The sequence below is a fragment of the Cottoperca gobio genome, chromosome 5 (assembly GCF_900634415.1).
Source record: "Cottoperca gobio chromosome 5, fCotGob3.1, whole genome shotgun sequence".
Classification (NCBI taxonomy): Eukaryota; Metazoa; Chordata; class Actinopteri; order Perciformes; family Bovichtidae; genus Cottoperca; species Cottoperca gobio.
In genome coordinates, this window is record NC_041359.1 from 12,847,044 (window position 1) to 12,865,985 (window position 18,942).

The following is an 18,942-nucleotide window of genomic DNA, read 5'->3' on the forward strand; positions in this document are numbered from 1 at the left end:
TCAGATCTTGGCCTGGGTAATTTCGCTCACTATTTAATGGCATAAATGCAAACATCGGCGTAATGACACAGGATTTCACAGATGTATATTGCTTCTTTTTTTTTAAATATATATAGTCTGGTGTAATCCTGTAAACATCTTAGAGATGCATATTGAATGTCAGGGCCAAAGCTATCATTTGTTGTGGCCGATATCAGTATGATGTTGATTACACATTTATGCAAATGCAACAGTGATGTTAAGAAAATAAAGGCTATTTATTTATTTATTTAAATTACTTTTTTTCCAGTCAGTACATTTCTTTGCAGGAATCACAAGAAAGGCCATTAAACAAAAACTCAAATATTTATAATTTCCTCTCTTAAAAGTTGTTTAAGAGATCTTACAGATCGAAGCGTTGCAATGCCATAAAGAGAATATATTATTTATTCGTAACCTTACTTTGTGAATTAAGAAAATATCTCAATCCCAAGAGAATCTCTAATATATTTAATGGATTTCATGTCCTCTTTTTTATGTAATAAAAACCTTTCACAGAATTGTGAAATAATAATCTTGTTAATTCAGAAAGTCAGGGAAAATATTATTTTTTCATAAGCGAATGCATTACACTAACTATTAGTACCAACTACATATTAAACTATATTGCTAAAGGAAAGATTAACCCTCATGACCATGCTCTGTATCAAGTTTCTCTCACAAATAGGATCAACAAATGACTGATTCTGCACCACACAGACAGAAAATGGAATTCACGGCACAATACATTTTTATTTAACACAGAAACCATGTGTACAGGAAAAATATCCACAGCCTTAACTGAGTAGGTAACACTGGCTCACTTCATGGGATGGCTGCTGGTGAAACTCGAAGGGGAAAGCAGACAACTGCACTTATATTCACTGAGGAAACAACTTTTGAAAATCAAACAACAGCTGAATGTATTTAGCTCCACGATACATTTCATGCATGACATCAAAAATAGTATTTCTGACATAGTTTCATTGACAAACACAGACATACCCAATCAAAAATGTTCGACAGGCACAGACACTGAGCCAAACTGCTGCTCTGGAAAGTTAAAGTTTAGAATTAGCTTCGGATTAGATGGGGTTCATAAAAAAATCATCACCTTATATCAACACCTACTGGATGCATTTCAGTCACTCTGTGAATCAAGGGAACCAGTAACACCAACATTCACCAATAAAAAAGTTTATGTTTTTCAGAACTATAAGCTCTTTTATAGATTTCAGACAAGTGGCTGTTCAAATATTTCCCTTTGTTTTTATTTTTTATTTTTTAACGTGAGATATCACAGCACAGTCTTCCATCCATTTCCTGGCAGTTCATGTTTTAGGTCATGCCATCATAAAATAAAAAAAATAACTGACACAAAGCTTCAGTAACATAGGGAAGGGCTGAGGCTAACGATACATCTTGATGGTAATTTTCTGACATGTACACCTCACTGCATGAGAGACACACAAGCAAACTGACATCAGTTTCAACAGAAAGCAATCACAGCTGTTTTTAAACACACAACCATACATGAACACACGACAGCAGAGGTTCAGCGACACAAATGTTCCAGGAGTGATCGTTGTCACTGAGAACACACCAACGCTGTAGACCCATCTTTGTTGCTTTGCTTTAACACACAAGACAAAATGAGCCACAGCAAAGCCTGCTGTAATACGATCTACATCAAAACAATGCTGAAAGGTTCAGAAGAAAAAGCATGTTCACGATTGAAAACTCGGCTGTAAACTGAAGACTTCTTAGAGGTAGGAAATGGGCATGGAATGAGCCTTCACACGTTAAAACCTGTTATAATAAAATCTTATTTTTAGCAATAATGAGGCTCAATGGGTACTGCTATAGGAGGTACAGCAAGACTTCATAACACCCTAATAACAAACAATCCAGCAGCTTTATTGCACCGATAGACTACTTAATGATCAGTTAATAATCAACTACAGGCCAACGATCACAAACACCAAGTCTCAAAGAATCAGGTGCAAACCAAGCATGTTAACATGTCTTCTGATATTAGTCCTTAAATTAATCTGCTGGTGTAACATGTTAAACAAACGCTGACAAAATCAAACCCAGACCTGGAGATGGAATTGGTTCAAGTGTATTTAACTTGGCATGTGTTGATTTTTACATGTACAGGCAAATAAAAACTTTGACAGTGATAAAGTTGCAACACCTTGTGTTACAGGGAATTAAAGGCCACCTTGGGAAATTAGGTAATGCAAAATTGGCCAAGTTCTAAATTTGGACAGCTCATCTGAATTTTAAGATTACCAGAGGCTTGTAAAATACATTACATTAAAACAATGAGTTTTTTTAATGATGCATTTGCATCTATGATGAACATTGTGAGTGCAGCTGCCATTTCATCTCACTGAGGGTTTGCAAAGTGTTTGAGACTTATGACATCCAGCGTATAATGATCCTCATTAACGTTACTCCACAATTTAGATGTTGATACAAGTGGGAAGATATCGGTGACACCAAAATCCTCACAGTGCATAATGACCATGGTGCTGCAATAACAACAGATGTAGAGAACAGATCACAGAGTTGCTTCATATGAGAGGAAATTTACAATGACCAGTCAGTTAAGTCGAGGTCACAAGACACAGGCTCACAGGCAACACCATGCAGTTAATTTGACGTAGTCCCCATCCGTGTCCAGTTATTGAAACACAACCTCCACACACGCATACAGTATATTACCCTGCAATGAGAGACTTTTGTGTGTACTTATCTACAATAAACTATATATAATCTTTAGACACCAATTATTTAAAAATACCAAATGTTGCATCTTGAAAATATATATAGCAAAATGATGGATTAAACAATTGCTGATGTCCAACAAGTGGCTTTCATAATGAGACATAATTCACTGTTTCTGAGCATCAGCTGGATTTGTAAGAGAATGAGTGAATACAGTTTGTCCCGACTGTGTGAACCCTAATTTGAAAGTTTAAATTCAAATAGTATCAGCCAGCTTTAAGGTCAGAAAAAGAAAAAAAGACAAATAGATATTATACAATAAATCCCCTCCTCTCCCCTAGTAGATGATTAACTATTGGCAGGTTTTGTGACTTTTTATTTTTCGGTTAATTCTTCAGAATTTGATTTTGTAATTGATATCTGGCATATTTTTGCTGGACAATTCTTAACACAGGCATATTCATTTAAGCAGTAATGTAAAACAGAAAATGTGATAAATGTTGCAGTATAAAGTACTATATTACTTAATAAATTAATATTACTTGAGTAGTTGCATAACAAAAAGAAAATCCTCAAAGGACGTTGCAGATGTGCTTAAAAGAATATTTTAACTGTGCCAGACGAGTCTTGAGCTGAACAGACAGATGGACAAAAGTGAAATCACAGTTTTGTATCAGCCAATCAAAATAAGTTTAAACAGCTCATTGATGTGAAATTAAATCATCCATTTTGAGAGAAAGCCCAGTTTTAAGTCAGAATGACACCAATGTGATACAAAACATGTATTAAGCCTAAAGCAACTTCAACATTTTACTATTAAAAGGGGCAATTATAGACTTGAACTTTATTGGTTAAGGACACACCGAATTCAACTTTTAGCATCCCGTCCGTATTCTGGTCTTGATAACATGATAATGCAGCAGCAGCGCTCTGCTTTCAAACCCATTGACTATTTGCACATTTTTAAACAAAAGATGTCAAAAAAAAAAAAAAATAATAATAATAATGCTATAAAAAGGCTCTACCTCATACCACATTAGATTATTTATCTTAAATTGTACATATCCACACAGATTTCATTGATTTCTCACAGTGGTCATTTGTTTCCTTTTATTTAATATAACACTGTGACCCAAACACAAAGAGCTAAATTAATTTTCAAGAACAAAATGTGCAAAAGGTCCAGGGGCGGATGAAATCAATTTGATTGAACAAACAGAAAATCATGTCAGTGTTTCGTCAATCATACTGTATTTACAAGGATTTACATTTAAAATGTCAGATTTTCTCTGTCATGCATCATTTTTTTTTTTAAATTGAGAACCAGTATCATTAAACCCACAGTATGGACACTTATTCACCATTAAGTGTATAATATTAGGGGAGCCCAGGCAGAACGTTATGACCATATCTACACTGATTTATTCTCAATTCTTTGTGATGAAGGTAATTTACAATATACATGACTGCAAGTCAGTATCGTTGTACATTTTAAGAATATTACTTTAATAATGAGCTTAACTTAGCCCTGGGCTTCATTTATAGTTTCCTGGGTTTATAATAAATATATTTTGAATGGATTTACAGGAAGCTGCTCTTTCCCTAAAAGTGCCAGTGAGATGAACGGGGAGAGAGAGAGCGAGAGCGTGAGAGAGAGAGAGAGCGAGAGCGAGAGCGAAGAGAGAGAGAGAGAGAGAGAGAGAGAGAGAGAGAGAGAGAGAGAGAGAGAGAGAGAGAGAGAGAGAGAGAGAGAGAGGGAGAGACAGAGGGAAAAGGCCAGAGTGGGGAAAAAGATGAGGAGATGTATGGCTGCGAGGTCACTACCAGTCTGCATTATCCCAGGTTTCCTCAGCAGGTTTTGTGGGACTCTTCTTCGTCTTACCATCTGCGTTCTCCCAGTTGTTGTCCCAGGCTTCCCAGCCCTCCTCTGTGCTGTGTTTGTTGTTGGACGCTGCTTCAGAGCCCCAATTGTCCCAACTGTCAGAGCTCTTCTTTGCAGAATTTTCTGCGATGGTCCAGCTGTCACTGCTGGGAGATTGCTTGGCCTTTAAGGAATTGTTGCTGCCAAAGGTTTCCCAGAAGTCCTTTGAGACAGGCTGGGTAGAACTGCCCTGATATCCCTCAGTGGCATCCATGTTCTGGTAGCTCTCTCCAGTAGACCTAAGCACAGTCAAAACATGCTTGAATAGTTCATTTTGCTTTGCATTAAAATCACACAGTGCAAAATATTATGGATGTGGGAGATTTAAAATTGTATCAAGTTGTTATTATATTATTACCCATCCTCCGGTTTTCCCGAGAAGAGATTAGTCAATTTGGAGCCGGCTCCCTGAACCTAAAGAACAGAGAACACTTAAGCTGACAAGACTTCGATGCAGTCGTTACGTCAAGTGTGAAAACATTGTGAGAGAAACAAATGACTAATGCATATCACTTAATCGGAAAATTAAATCCAAAAGCAAAAACTAACGGTGGTAGAAGTGATGATTAAAACAATCAATATTTGCTACACAACCAATTTAAATATTTTGATGCATTTCTAATATTATTAGCAATAATAATAATAATAACTATCAGACGTTTGTTTTCTAACACTTTACATCAGAAAGGTTGACCACCAAGTACTCACCACCAGATTTAAAATGGCAGCAAGAAAAAGGAGAGACGACATTACATTAGAATTGTTCAAACATTCATCATCAGAGCAAAACCAGTCTCCTTCGAGGGTTATGATGTTGGGGAGCTGCCTATCTACACTAAGACCCCCAGGTATTAAGTTCTAAGTGTTGGATCAGAGCTGCCGTTCCTGCTCAGGAGGCTGGTTTTGCATCTGTACGGCGTGGCAGAGGTCTGCCCATCCTACCTTGTTTGCCAGCCCGGTGATGCCGAATGCCATTTCATCTAGCAATTTGCCATCTTTTACCTGAATGAGCCAAATTATTATTAAAAACAAACATCGACATCCCCATGTTTGTCTAATGTACATGTAGTAAGCAGCAGTTTGTTTTTGATTGTGAGAAAAGTGATTTGCGTTTTGTTAATAATGGCGGATAATAAACATGAGAAAACAGAAACATTTTGTTTGAGTCGAACAAAAGGTTATTCTTCTCAAGAGAAATGATCTCCAAATTAAAGCAGCTACAACAGGAGAGTAAGAAGACTGTTACAGAAGTGCATACTATAGATTCCTTAAAATCACCAATGCCAACTGTACATTAGAAGACAAACACATTTAGTTTAATATTAGTTTCAGTCATTGGCCTTTCCACTTTCCATCAAACAAACCTAGAGACTAAACCACTGAACAGCAGGAGGAAAGAGAGTTGTAACTAATTAAAAAGTAAACTCTTGTTTTTTCTTCCTGTATTTTGATTAATGAACATAAGCATGTTTACTTTTATACACATACACACCCAGAAGCTGCTCACTTGACTGTAAGAGTTAGAGACTTTATGTGGAAACAACTCACCATGACCTCAGGGAGGATGACATATTCATTCCATGTTGCTACAAACAAAGATTATTTTGGGTGCAAAAGCTCAAAACACACTGAATCTGCAAAGTCAGTGAGCAATTAATTGTCAATTGAAGAGCTCCTGGTTGCATCATTTCAGAAAATCTCACCTTTTTAGAAAAAGGTCCAACACTGTGGCCTTTTGCCAGTGATCAGTGAAGCTCAACCTAAAATCCCAAATGTAAGCCAAATTAGAATGTATTTTGTATTCAGTTAACTCTCCAGATGAATGGGAAAATAAATGTTGTTTAAATCTTTGTATTAAATACAGATGTTCTTGTTTTGCAAGGTGGCAGTGGCCGAGCTTTGCAGCTGAATTGAAACCTTTTTTTAAATGTGATGACAATGTGACATGCTTTGTTTGTTTAGTGAAAAGAAGGCTCCTGTAACTGATATTAAAACCTACTTTAATTGCTATTTGAAAAAACTAAAAGTGTATAAGACATACAATAGATTACCCTTGTGATACTTTGCAACTAAAACTGAATTCCTTGAAATTAGTCTGATCCTAAAAATGTACTTTTAAGCCTTGTCCAGTGGCTGTGCAGAAAGTTCACACTGACTCACATCTCTTCCTATATAAACAGTTCACAGCTGTATGCTTCTGCAAACCCCATTGCTGAATCACTAAGTGGGGGAAATAAAAGGTTTGGTCTTTTCAACCTTGAAACCGCAGCTTTTGTCGTTTAATGTGAGTTGGCACAAAGCAGATAAACAGGCACAGCCATGCAATGTAGAAAACAGCACATTCACATCTGAAGCCGTTTTGTCTCTATAGCATCGTATCCCACCACCAAATCAACAACTTCAAACATCAATGTTACCTTTTCTTGGGTGGGTTTGATAACATTCTCATTTAATGTCTGTCCTAACTCTGTGGCCTAGTTGGAAGTCAGAGAGGAGAATTCACTTGAATGAAACAGAGTTTAACATTCACAGTAGAGCAAGACACTGAGCTGCTTGTTCTGCAGTTGCATGAAGTGACTGATCATTCCCATTCGACATGACACCGAACAAGCACTAGAGGGTGTAATGGCTCAAAAGAAATGTCCATCATCAGTGTACAGTAGACTTCTCTTTTGAGGCAACACTGCATACATATCTCTTCTGATGTAGTTTGTTGAAACACTAGAAGCCTTTCATCGGTAATACCAGATATCAAAAGACGACATCTCTGCTTTTTTACTCTACTACTCTAACTTGTTGAGCAGCCAACATCTATAAACCAAAAAGAAAACTACCAAATGTTGCTATGCATTTATTTCAATTATTGCCAAACTTAACTTAGTTTTTAAATACCATTACACCTCTAAGACAAGATTAGCAGTCAACACAAAAACTGTCATGCATGAAGATAACCCATTATCAATGGATGTGAATGAACAGTTTATGGAACAACATTTCTATATTAGGGTTAGGAATTTAAGGCAATCCCCATCCCACAATACAGTTACTGCCTTTCACAGGTTTTCCATAAACTCAAAGTACAAGCACTGAGAAAAAACACAGTATATCCAAGCAGAAGCATGTGAAAATCACCATTTTGCAAAACGTTTGTTAAACTGTGAAGAAAAAAACTGACTGGAAAACTGACACGCTGACAAAAATAAAGATGTGCATCGTGAAAAATAAAACATGATGCAAAAAAAAAGCGCCATGCACCCATTATCTGCTTTACCGGTTCTGGGGGTGCTTTATAGCCCTTTAACTACATCCAGAGAAGGCAAAGAGATATTAAAGTAGTAACACAGTTATTGCATCTTGAAAGTTTACATTATATGGTTAGAGATTTACCAATGCAATGAGGCTACACATTTTGTGAACGCTTGACTAATTCCCTTAGGTTAGAGGGTATTACTCAATAAAACAGAGCGTAAAGAACAGAGGAAATCTTCATTAGCGGTACTAGTAACAGGTTAGCAATGATGTTATCAGGCTTACCTTTAAGGTTGCTTGGTTTGCCAGTTTAGATGTCTGTATGAGGAGGAAAAGACATAACTATTGATCAATTACTTTTATTTTCACTTATAAGGTTTGCTATTTAGATTGCTTTTTAATGTAGAAATTTGGACACAAATTCAATAGAGCACAAATATCATTTATTGCTTAAATACACTTACATTATCTTTAGCGATAGAAGCAAACTTCGTAGCTCCAACAGCAAAACTGCTCCAACCCTGCAAAATAAAAAAGAAAGAAATTGCCACAGGGGAAGAAAATAAACAAAAAGTAAAACTCAGACAAAAGATTTACATCATGACCTACTGAATAAATAGAAGACATGGCATTGTTGATGAAGTCATCCTCTTTCTTCTCTGGGGTCACCGTGTTGCCAAAGCCAACATACCGATTCTCTTGATTCCCACTGTAGCCCCCTCCACTGGGGAAGCATTAAAAACATATAACACTTTTAAAACACTTCTTTTAAAGAACATAACAGACAAGTGAAAAATAAAATATATGTAAAGATTGTGAGGCTCTCACCTCTGATAGGAGTTAACATCATCACTCAACCAGTCTTCAAAAGCTTTGTCGCCTGGTTTAGCTGAGCTTTGTCCAGGTCCTGCAGAGCTGTATGACACACACATGAATTCACTGCTTTAAAACCTGTCCTGTAGTGTAAGTGTGTTGAAAAGAAAATCCATCACTTTTACCGATGAGAGGATGAAAGGCCGGTCTTGGGTTGAGGAGATGTCCAGTTTCTGGCAGGGGATGTCTCCATGGACCACTCCTTACCCTCTGCTAAAGTTGCAACCTGTCACATACAGTGTCAAAATTGAAAATCAAGTTCCTCATGTCAATCAATCAATCCATTCCATAGTCAGTTCTTACTTAAGTTTATCCGTTTAAACCTTACGAATGGACAAATGTATTACTGCCAAGCAGCAACGTCCAGGTCTGAAAAGTGAAGCTAATGCGGAAGAGAAATAAACTTCTCATGGTCAGCAAGGGGCGACTACTCTGGTTGCAAAAACAAGTCCGGTTGTACAAGTCAATGAGAGTTTATGATCTCAATCGCTATTATCAAGTCTTCTTAAATACAACATGTTAATATTGTAAATTATGGTTCCACTTAAGAGTAAAATAGACAATAGAGCAGCGCAAAGCAGCTGATGTCCGTGTTTTCGTCTTAGTACACCGACTTGTAACCTTTTTGGTTGTCTAGGAATGCCTTATTCAGCGTTCTGTTGTACTTTGCTCCACCCTCTCGTGTCAAGTCTGGTTGCAAAAAAACCAAGATGGCTGTCAAGCTCATTCATACAAAGTATGACGGCAAGCATCCTCCAGTTGGTGAAAAAAACAATGGCAAACAAATAGATACTAAAAATCAAGGGGGCGATGCTAGTCCATCATACAACGGGGGTTAGAGTGGTGATATGTTGTCAAGATATTGTGGTCATAGAAAACATCAGAAAAGTGTTGGGAGCACTTTTCTGATGAAACACTTGACGGAAGCGTTCCCCAGCACCTTTCTGCCAAAATAAAACACTATGTGGACACACGCCTTGAGTGTGCACAGCTCACCTGGTCTCTAAATAGTGCAGCAGGTTTGCTGCTGTATTTCTCCTGTAAATTCCAGGTTGGATCATAATCTTCCTGGAGTTCAAGAAATAGGCGGTATTTTCCATTTCCTCCCGCTTTCATCTTCTCAAGTTCAATATCTTTCCACTTGTCCATGGTGACAGAGCGCACAAAGCTGCAGAAGACATCAATTAATCATCATCAGATTGTAGGGGATCTCATCAACACCATAATAAATTACACTTTTCTTACCTGAGATGTACTCCCAGGCCCCTGTGCTTGCCAGAGCACTCGAGACAAATCCAGATCCCATAGGTCACACTAACCCATTGAGGGTTAAAAGCCCCACATTCAAAACACAGCTGAAAAAAACAACAAGGCACATTGGACAATTATTAAATGTACACATCTGTTAAAAAAAACACGGAGATGGATTTACAGACATTTGAACAATGAAGATTATATGTAACCTGACCCAGCATTTATATGGAAAATATCTACGGGTGCTTTCACATATAACCGGTTTGGTTCGGTTAAAACCGGCCCAGGTCCGTTTGCCTGGTTAGTACTGTTTATTTGGGATGGTGTGAAAGCTGTCAATCAAACTCTAGATTGAACCAAATAACCAGCACGTGAGAAAAGATGGGTCTTTGGTGTTTGTTTGTGGTGTGAAAGCATGACAGGATTTTATGAGAGCAGCTGTGTGATTTTAGCACGTTTTCAAAGCTAAACTACTAATAAATTGATCTACTGGTCAGGAAGCGATCTCATAATCTGTATAAGGCCATGTCTATAACCTATTTATGCAAATCATTTGATAACGATGGTAACAGCTACTCACGTCACCGCAAGTATTTTCAATGACTAATAAATCAAAAGCTGCTGAGCTTGTACCAGAACTAAAATGCAAAATGTCTCATTTTTTCCCCTTTTGTCCAGAAAAAATAAACTACAGGTGTGAAAACACCCTAAAGCATAAGAATGAATTAAAACCCATCAATTTTAAAATTGTACCAAATAATTTCACACTGAATGAAGTTATCGGGATGAAATATCTAAAAGTTATATTCTTCATTTATAAAAAAAGAATTATTTAATTTAATTTAATTTCTTTATTATAACATTTACTTGATTGGTGTTGAAACATTGAGTTTATTTAAGCATGTCAGTTAAATAATACAGAACAATAATACATTTATTTATTTATATAGTACATTTATTTTTAGGTTAGGAGGCATATCTGTCTACAGTTACTGCCAAAGATGCAGGCCAACAAGATGTCCACTGGCAGTGAAATGATCCCATCTAAAATTACTACCACTTCTATTTGAACAACGATGAAAGCGAAGAATTTTTGTAAAGGATTGTGGGAAGGGGTTACTTTGCAAGACTCCCAAACACCTGCAACCTGCTATGTGAAGGATAAGGTTGCAAAGAGGTGACACTATTCTGAATAAGAAATTAAAGTTAGCCAGATGAATAGGTTACTGTGAAGACTCACATTATTCTCGTCTTGGGTTCTCACTTCCTTCAGAACTCTTCTAGTCCTTGGACTCGCCATGTTGACCCACACTGAAAGAAAAAAGGTATCTTCTTAGGTACATTAGTTATCAAAGCAAGTGTATAAATCTGTTCAAAAGACACTCCTGGGAATGAATAGTCCTAACTTTATGTTACCAAGCTACATCTTGAATAAGCCTACAATTGAATAAAACCGTATAGATACCAGAGCACTCCTTCACATACTGAAATCACACATTCCTATTGTACTGTCTCTGCAAGTGAAAATCGACCCTAAAATAGAAGTGACACATTTTTTAATACGTAATGCAGGTCCGTTTTAATTTGTGTATTTGAACTTTGAGTGTGTGGTTTAAAGCAGCGAGAAAAAGCCGTTTTGATGGTGTCATCTAAAACAAACCTGGACCTGTTCCAAAGACAGCAGGCTTGTTTGAGATGAACTGTGCCTCGCCTGGAAAGCGAATGAAAGCGGAAGGCAGGCTGCAGCCAAATGACGTGACAAAGTCTGAAGTAAAACCTTCCCAGAATGATACGGGAAGTCAGCTAAGTATTAATCTTAATATTAAACTTGTTTTATATAAAATATACAAAACTTTTACACATCACAAATAATTGCTGTTTAGTGATGTGGACATTCTGAGGGATAAGCCATGAGAATCTCATATATCATTATATATTGTGAGTAGGGCAGCAACTAACCATTTTATATTTGATTATTCAATCATTAGTTTGGTGTTTAAAATGTGTCAGTAAATAGTAAAATATACTAAAGGTGATGTCTTCAGTTGTTTGTTTTGTTTGACCAACAGTCCAAAACAGAAACGCAGCAAATCGCCACATTTCTGCTCGACAAAATGGCTTAAAAAGATTAAACCGATCATTTGTAATTGTTGTTAACTAATTTTCTGTTGATCAACTAATCAATTAACTAATTCATTGTTTCTGAAATGTTATGAAGTGTATAATGCAGGGTCACCACATACGTATTACCACCTTAGAATCTCATGAGGTTCTCGTTGCCCATGGCACTGTGCCAAAGACCTCTAACCAGAATGCATTGTGCAGTGATCACCAAAGATTATTATTACTAAGACCTAAACCCAACTTGATGATTAATGAAGCAAGTACTAGGACACTATGACAGCAGTGATTGTGATATGGTACACATTCACTGCTGTAATCCGTACAGTCTTGTGATATTCCATGTTTCTTTTTATCAACATATCCAATGAATAGACTAGATGGGGACTGTAGTTAATTTTGAGCAAATCGTATATAAAGCTATTGCCGTAAATACTCACTAAAGCAACAAGTGTGTATGAATACACATCTGGAAATAGTCAGTCACAAATGCACTTTTTACTCCTGTATAAATAATGATAGCTAAAATCTACAGTGCCCAGATGTTTAGGAGGGACTTAGCTTTTCTTTTCTAAAAGAAACTGTTTCTTTTAAAGATTAACGTATTCTGAATGGGCCTGGAACTGATGACTAAATGCAGGGCAAGAAAGTCAGAAAGTATTAGTGAACGGATTGTTGGTATTAGTCTTTTCATGTTATTTGATGACAACAACAAACATTTACCATTACTCAATATATGTTTTAACTGAAAATAATGAAGTCTATAAAATGGGAAATTAATTCACCTCAGTTTTGCAGAGCCCAGTATGACATGTTCAAGATGCATTTCGTTTGACCAACAGTCAAAAACCCAAATATATTATACACTTATTACAATAATTATAATTATTGTTATTCATTTAGCATTGGAATCAAAGATCAATTATACTGTCTTTACTATCCAAAAAAAGAGTGGCTTTGAAATGTGCAATTCTCAAACAGGTGTGATGTTTACACAGAAAGGCTATCTTTACAAATCCACCCAGACATTCAGGTGAAAAAACATCAGCAAAGAAAGCTCTCAGTCGACTGCTAAGTTTGCATTGCTCGGACCAACATCGCTTCTTTGAGCAAAATAAGAGGAAATGTTTTTCGCCTCAACCAAGCTTTGGCAATTTTGGGGATTCCTAGGAGCTAGCTAGCAAGCTAAACAGATTTTTTTAAATCAAGATTCACTTGAAGCCAGGCCTAAATGTATAAATGTATAATGTATTAGTTAAACAACATGTTGCACATGTCCACTAGGTCAAGATGACTTCTGTCTCTTAAAATCCAACCACTAATGTTAAACCCATGTAAGGTTTCCACACAGAAGTGCAGTCGTGTCAACGCTCCTCGACTCGTAACGTTAGCAAACACTACAGATGTTAATCATCGGGATCCTTGTATATTTATCGACATACATCTGAAACGTTATGCTAACGTTGCGATGTCTTACTTCAGCTTATCATGTAAAGCTTATTTCAAAGTGGACATCGCACCAAAATGTTTAATTTTAGGTGATTGATATGGTAACTAACGACAATGCTAACGTTAGCTGTCGACCGAGACAACTGATCCGTTACCTGTCTGTGATTGATGAACAACGGAGACGCTGTTTTCAGAGGCTCAGCTGGCTCCGCCGGTAAACTCTACGAAGGCTTTTCTTCTGTGGCGGAGGCTCAGCAAATCTTATTTTGTCACAGACTGTGTCAGACCAACAGAAGTGTTTTGTAACGACAGACTGCTGCTGTTAAGCACCGGTAGCCATGTTCCTGGTTTGCATACGTTGGCAGTGCAGTGCATCACGGGAGTCTGCCTTTACTTCTTCTTCTTCTTTTATTTTTTTCTTCTTCTCTGTTTTCATTCTTTGCTGCCTCCACGGCTTCGGAGTGTGAAGGCTTGGACATGTACGTGAATCGGACCGTGATTAATAGCTTCAAGTAAGCTACAAAATCTAGAGTTAAAGTTAAAGCCTTTTATTGTCATTATACAAAAAGTACAACGAGATTCAGAGTGCAACTCTGTCCCAGTGTGCAAAAAATACAAAGACATACATAACATTAAAACACAGCAGGAGGACAGACAACATAAGCAATCATACGGGGGAATAAATAGTTACAAATATTGATTAAAAATATTGATATAAAAATAGTTTATACTTTTTAAAAGTGCAATCAGAGTGTGTATATGTGTGAAGATGGTTATGGTTATTGCATTAGGTGTGGTGGTTAAGCAGCCTGACGGCCCAGGGGTAGAAGCTGTTAATGCGTCAGCGTTATGGTTGTCTGCCAATAACAATTGTTTCCCCACTCCCAGTCCCACGGATAGAAATTACTTGTTGCCAGGTGAAAAAAAGAGTTTTAGCAGGGGATTTGTTTTTGTCACACTAACACTAATTCTTTGTAACAGATTATCCACACATCAGAGGACTCTGTTTACTGATTGGCTGCCAGTACTCTCTCGCTGCACTTTGAGTGTCAAACTACACCCAACTTTTAGTATGGCCACTCTTCGCTGCAGAATTAAATCAGCTGCAGTCAAAGCAGTTTTCTATAGACATAGGCCACACTTTGCACTCCCCAATGTAAATTTGGCGTTACAAAAATGATTCAAATGAATTTCGATTAATATAATAAAGATAGAATTAAAGAGTCTGCTATAGCCAATGTACTAGAAGCTCATTTTCAACAAAGGCACTTTCCCAGGAGCAACTTTAGGAACTCAAAACCAGTGTTTTGTCTTAAATGAGTTCCTCTGCAACAGTTCCTGGCCCCACACTAAGTCTAGAAAAGGTCTACCTGCCTTCTCATGTTTTCAATTAGAGGTCAGACAAAAATGTTTTACTTTAAAATGTAAAATGTAATCTATTTATGTTGTTCGTAAGTTTTAATTTAAGATCAATTGTCATTCTGTAAACCCTAAAGCTAAAGTAATGATGTTTGTGGCGCATGGTGTATTATTATTATCATTTGAGCAATAATAATAATGTCATTGCAAATTAAATTAGCATGAGAACATTTAAGGTAATTGTGAATAAAACTGAAATTCAACAACAGGCTAAGTGGCACAGCATTTACTAAATGCTGTCTTCATTTGTGTCAAATCAACTCAAGCTATTGTTTTACAGCACACTTATTAATATTTGATTTATCCTTAATCATGCTCATGGTTCTACAGTGTTGATAACCATGGGGTTATGATCCTTACCCAATGCCATTTCCTGCTCTTATCTGATAAAAATACAGTTATAAGTGTATGTTCCTGCAGCTGGGGGATCATCTGTGAGCTTTGCATCATCATGAGTGTGTCTACAAGTTTACAGGTGCGCCTGCCGGCGCTCGTGCTAGTGTTCGAGGTTGTTATGATAGTTCTTTATGCTGTTTTCGTCACTTATGACGACAATGCCAATGCTAAGATGCAGAACAATGAGACCAACCCGATGGAGAACACCTTGTATCGAGACTATCCCTTCTTTGTTGATGTGCAGGTGTTGATCTTCATAGGCTTCGGCTGCCTGCTGGCCTTCTTCCGATTCTACGGCTTCAGTGGACTTGGTCTTCAACTTTCTCACGGCTACATTTGCGATCCAGTGGGCGATCCTGATGCAAGGTTTCTTCCAGTTTTACTACGATGGTAAAATTCACCTGGGAGTGATCAACCTGCTGAATGCAGAGTTTGCCTGTGCTGTGGTGCTCATCTCTTTCGGAGCTGTGATCGGAAAGACCAGTCCTGTTCAGCTGCTGGTCATGGCTTTGCTGGAGATCCCCATCTTTGCTGTGACAGAGTGGGCGGTGTTGAAATACATTAGGATCAATGATGCAGGTGGATCTATTCTTATTCACCTGTTTGCCTGCTACTTTGGTCTAGGTGTGACATTCGTGCTGTATCGCCCGGGCCTGAATAAGGGACATTCTAAAGAGATCACTAGTTATCAATCGGACATCCTCTCTGTCATTGGAACCTTGTTCCTCTGGGTGTTCTGGCCTTCATTTAACTCTGCTCTGACCTTGAAGGGGGACGATCAACACAGAGCAGTACTCCACACTTTTATAGGTCTAAGCTCATCAACTATCACCGCTTTCGCACTCTCTGCAGTGTTCAACAAGAGAGGCAAGCTCACAATGGCTGATATTCAGAATGTGACTCTGGCAGGTGGTGTGACTGTTGGGGCTTCTGTGGACATGATGATTTCCCCTGTAGCGGCATTCTCCCTGGGCATTATGGGCTGCACCGCCTGCTTCTTTGGATACAGGTACCTGACCCCCTTCTTGGCCCAACGCATGAGGATCCAAGACCAGTGTGGTATTCACAACCTCCACGGGCTCACTGGCCTCATTTCATGCACAGCAGGGATCTGTGCCATCCTCCTCGCCACTGAGGAAACCTACGGGCCCAGCATGTACCAGATCTTTTCCCATCGCGCTCCACCGGAGGGAGATCCAAAGCTCCTGGAGCTGCAGAAACTGATTCCTGGGCTGAAGCCGGGCTTGGGTCGTACTGCGCAGGAACAAGCCCTCTTCCAGGTGGCGGCTATCTTCGCCACCATTGCAGCATCTGCAGTCGGTGGGATGCTCACTGGTTTGGTATTGAAGCTGCCCTTCATGGCGTCCCCGTCGGACAAGGACTGCTTTGATGATAAGCTTTTCTTTGACGTGCCGTCTGACTTTGACAGCGAAGACAAGACCCTCATAAGCTATGATGACAAGATGAGCTCTATGGACACCAAAGTCGACACATAGAATTTGTCATTCTGAGTCATACCATTATTTAATTATTGTCATTATTTCAAAATGTAGATATTTTTCACACTTGTTTGCAAGTGTTACAGATGTGTGATGAATATCATTCCTGTTGGAGAAATGAAATATATTTCGGATTTGAGCTAAAGAGTTCTTAAACATTAACCCTTCACCGAAAGCTGTTTACTGTTTGAGTTATTTTATGTCAAATGACAAAAGGCAAGTAAAAGATATGACTGTTATTACCAGGGTAGTTATGAAATGTAATTTCATATTATATTTTATCAATTCCATTTGAAATAAATGATTTTAAGAATACACTGATGAGTATCTTTTTTTTAATTATAATTGTTGTTTAAATGTTGTAGCACATTTTCCTATGGGTAACATATAATCTATGATTTAATAAAATCATAGGCTTCATTTATCTTTTTCTATTGTATCTTACATATATAATTAATGGTAACTCGGTGCTTTCTGCCTCCTCACTGAATTAGTCAACATTGCACCTGGATATGAAAAGCTGTTTGCTGCGACATTACACCAAAAAGAATGAAAATGAGCACAACGAGAAGCGCTTAAAAGATAGTGAATACATATCTTTTGGGACTCAAAAGTATAAAACACAACATTTTTAAACACATTTTGATATGGTAATTTAAAGGATGCCGTAAACACTTTAAAGTAAAATCTCAAACTGCTTTACAGTCTGTAATAATAATAAACTTTATTTGTATAGCACCTTTCATACAAGAATTGAAGCCCAAAGTGCTTCACAGCAAAAACATAAAAACTAGTACAAGATTAGAGAGAATAAGAGCATTTACAGTACAATAATCACAGTGTTGATGTAAGTGAGTCTGAAATAACATTAAAATTGTATAAAATAGCATCAATGAGTTTAAAGTGGCATAGAGTAATAGCATTAAAGATTGTATACAATATCACTATTAAAAGGATAAAGTAAAGAGATATAAAATATCACTATTAAAAGGCTAATGTAAAGAGATATAAAATATCTCTATTAAAAGGCTAAAGTAAAGAGATATGTTTCTAGCTTACTTTTGAAGATATTGAGCGAGCTTGCCTCCCTAATGTCTGCAGGTAAAGTGTTCCATAGCTTTGGTGCATAACTGCAAAAGGCTGCATCACGATTTTCTTTTGGATGTTTCTGGGAACATTTAATAAACCAGAAGTGGATGATCGTAATGTTCTTGGGGACACATAGTTTATTAGAGAGTTGGCAGTGTAACTTGGTGCGGTTCCGTTTAGGACTTTGTATACAAGAAGGAGGACCTTAAAGTTAATTCTAAAAGTTACTGGAAGCCAGTGTAGAGCGGCTAACACTGGACTGATGAGTCTGTAGACCCACATTGTTTAAAAACTGTCAGGTAATCATCCCAGAAGGGTTCATTTGCAAAAAAAGTTATTTTCTTAAAATGTTTTGTTTGTGTGCAATCCAGGGAATATCAGTCAGACTGGTATTCTGTTGTTTTGATAAAATATCTCTTTTCTTTTCATAAATCATGTTTTTTGCATTATGCGCTCAAAGGAATATCAGTCAAGCTGGTGTTGCCATTTTAAGGCTTTTGTTTGTTTTTGCAAATGAACTCCACAGCATCTCCCTGTCAATTAAGAATATACTCAGCATTGGACCATTTGGATTAAATTAGAGACGTCTCATATGATGTCTACTCATCATCAGTACAGTAACAGTGCATACATACAGAATGTATAAGCTACACTTTGAAACAAAGTACATTTGAATACATGAATTGAACTCATTGCAAAACCATTCCAATACATTTTGTTTTCAGTGTCACATCTTACACTGTGTCTGGAGTTTTTCTCACCATAATCCTTACAATCAGCCGTATGCCACGTTATTCTGTTACACAACACCAAAGTGGATGGGGTGCTATTTTAGGTTGTAGACCTTAAATGTACATAAGATTTACTGTAAATCAATCAACATTTGATCCATTTACAATTGACCAAGTACTTGACGTATTT

General features: G+C 37.5%; 2 protein-coding genes across 6 annotated transcripts; one reads left to right on the plus strand and one right to left on the minus strand.

Annotated features, from left to right (window-relative positions):
* Nucleotides 1-746: 746 nt before the first annotated feature.
* Nucleotides 747-14,011, minus strand: arfgap1 (ADP-ribosylation factor GTPase activating protein 1). 5 transcript variants are annotated; one of them, XM_029431121.1, is made up of 13 exons: nt 13,774-14,010; nt 11,289-11,359; nt 10,040-10,149; nt 9,791-9,962; nt 8,920-9,020; nt 8,750-8,836; nt 8,531-8,645; nt 8,386-8,442; nt 8,207-8,239; nt 7,090-7,146; nt 5,615-5,674; nt 5,031-5,086; nt 747-4,911 (listed from the first exon to the last, which is right to left on the minus strand). In XM_029431121.1, exons 2-13 carry the CDS (start codon nt 11,346-11,348, stop codon nt 4,572-4,574), a joined length of 1,248 nt encoding a protein of 415 aa, XP_029286981.1. In that variant the 5' UTR covers nt 11,349-11,359; nt 13,774-14,010; the 3' UTR covers nt 747-4,571. The 5 variants fall into 5 exon arrangements, with proteins under 5 accessions (XP_029286981.1, XP_029286982.1, XP_029286983.1 ...); XM_029431122.1 differs by lacking the exon at nt 7,090-7,146 and having other exon boundaries at nt 13,774-14,011; XM_029431123.1 differs by lacking the exon at nt 5,615-5,674 and having other exon boundaries at nt 5,031-5,080; nt 13,774-14,011.
* A 1,477-nt stretch (nt 14,012-15,488) lies between these two features.
* On the plus strand, nt 15,489-16,929 carry LOC115008929 (ammonium transporter Rh type B-like). Its single transcript, XM_029432839.1, is given in 2 exon segments — nt 15,489-15,740; nt 15,742-16,929. Coding segments are annotated over 2 exon segments (1,440 nt in total).
* Nucleotides 16,930-18,942: the final 2,013 nt, after the last annotated feature.

Excerpts from the sequence above, each read along its gene's own strand:
- arfgap1 (XM_029431121.1), bottom strand. The coding sequence starts at position 11,348 with ATGGCGAGTCCAAGGACTAGAAGAGTTCTGAAGGAAGTGAGAACCCAA. Across the intron at positions 9,963-10,039 it reads GGCCTGGGAGTACATCTCAG|CTTTGTGCGCTCTGTCACCA; the intron begins GTAAGAAAAGTG and ends TGTCTTCTGCAG. Across the intron at positions 8,443-8,530 it reads CCATGTCTTCTATTTATTCA|GGTTGGAGCAGTTTTGCTGT; the intron begins GTAGGTCATGAT and ends TTTATTTTGCAG.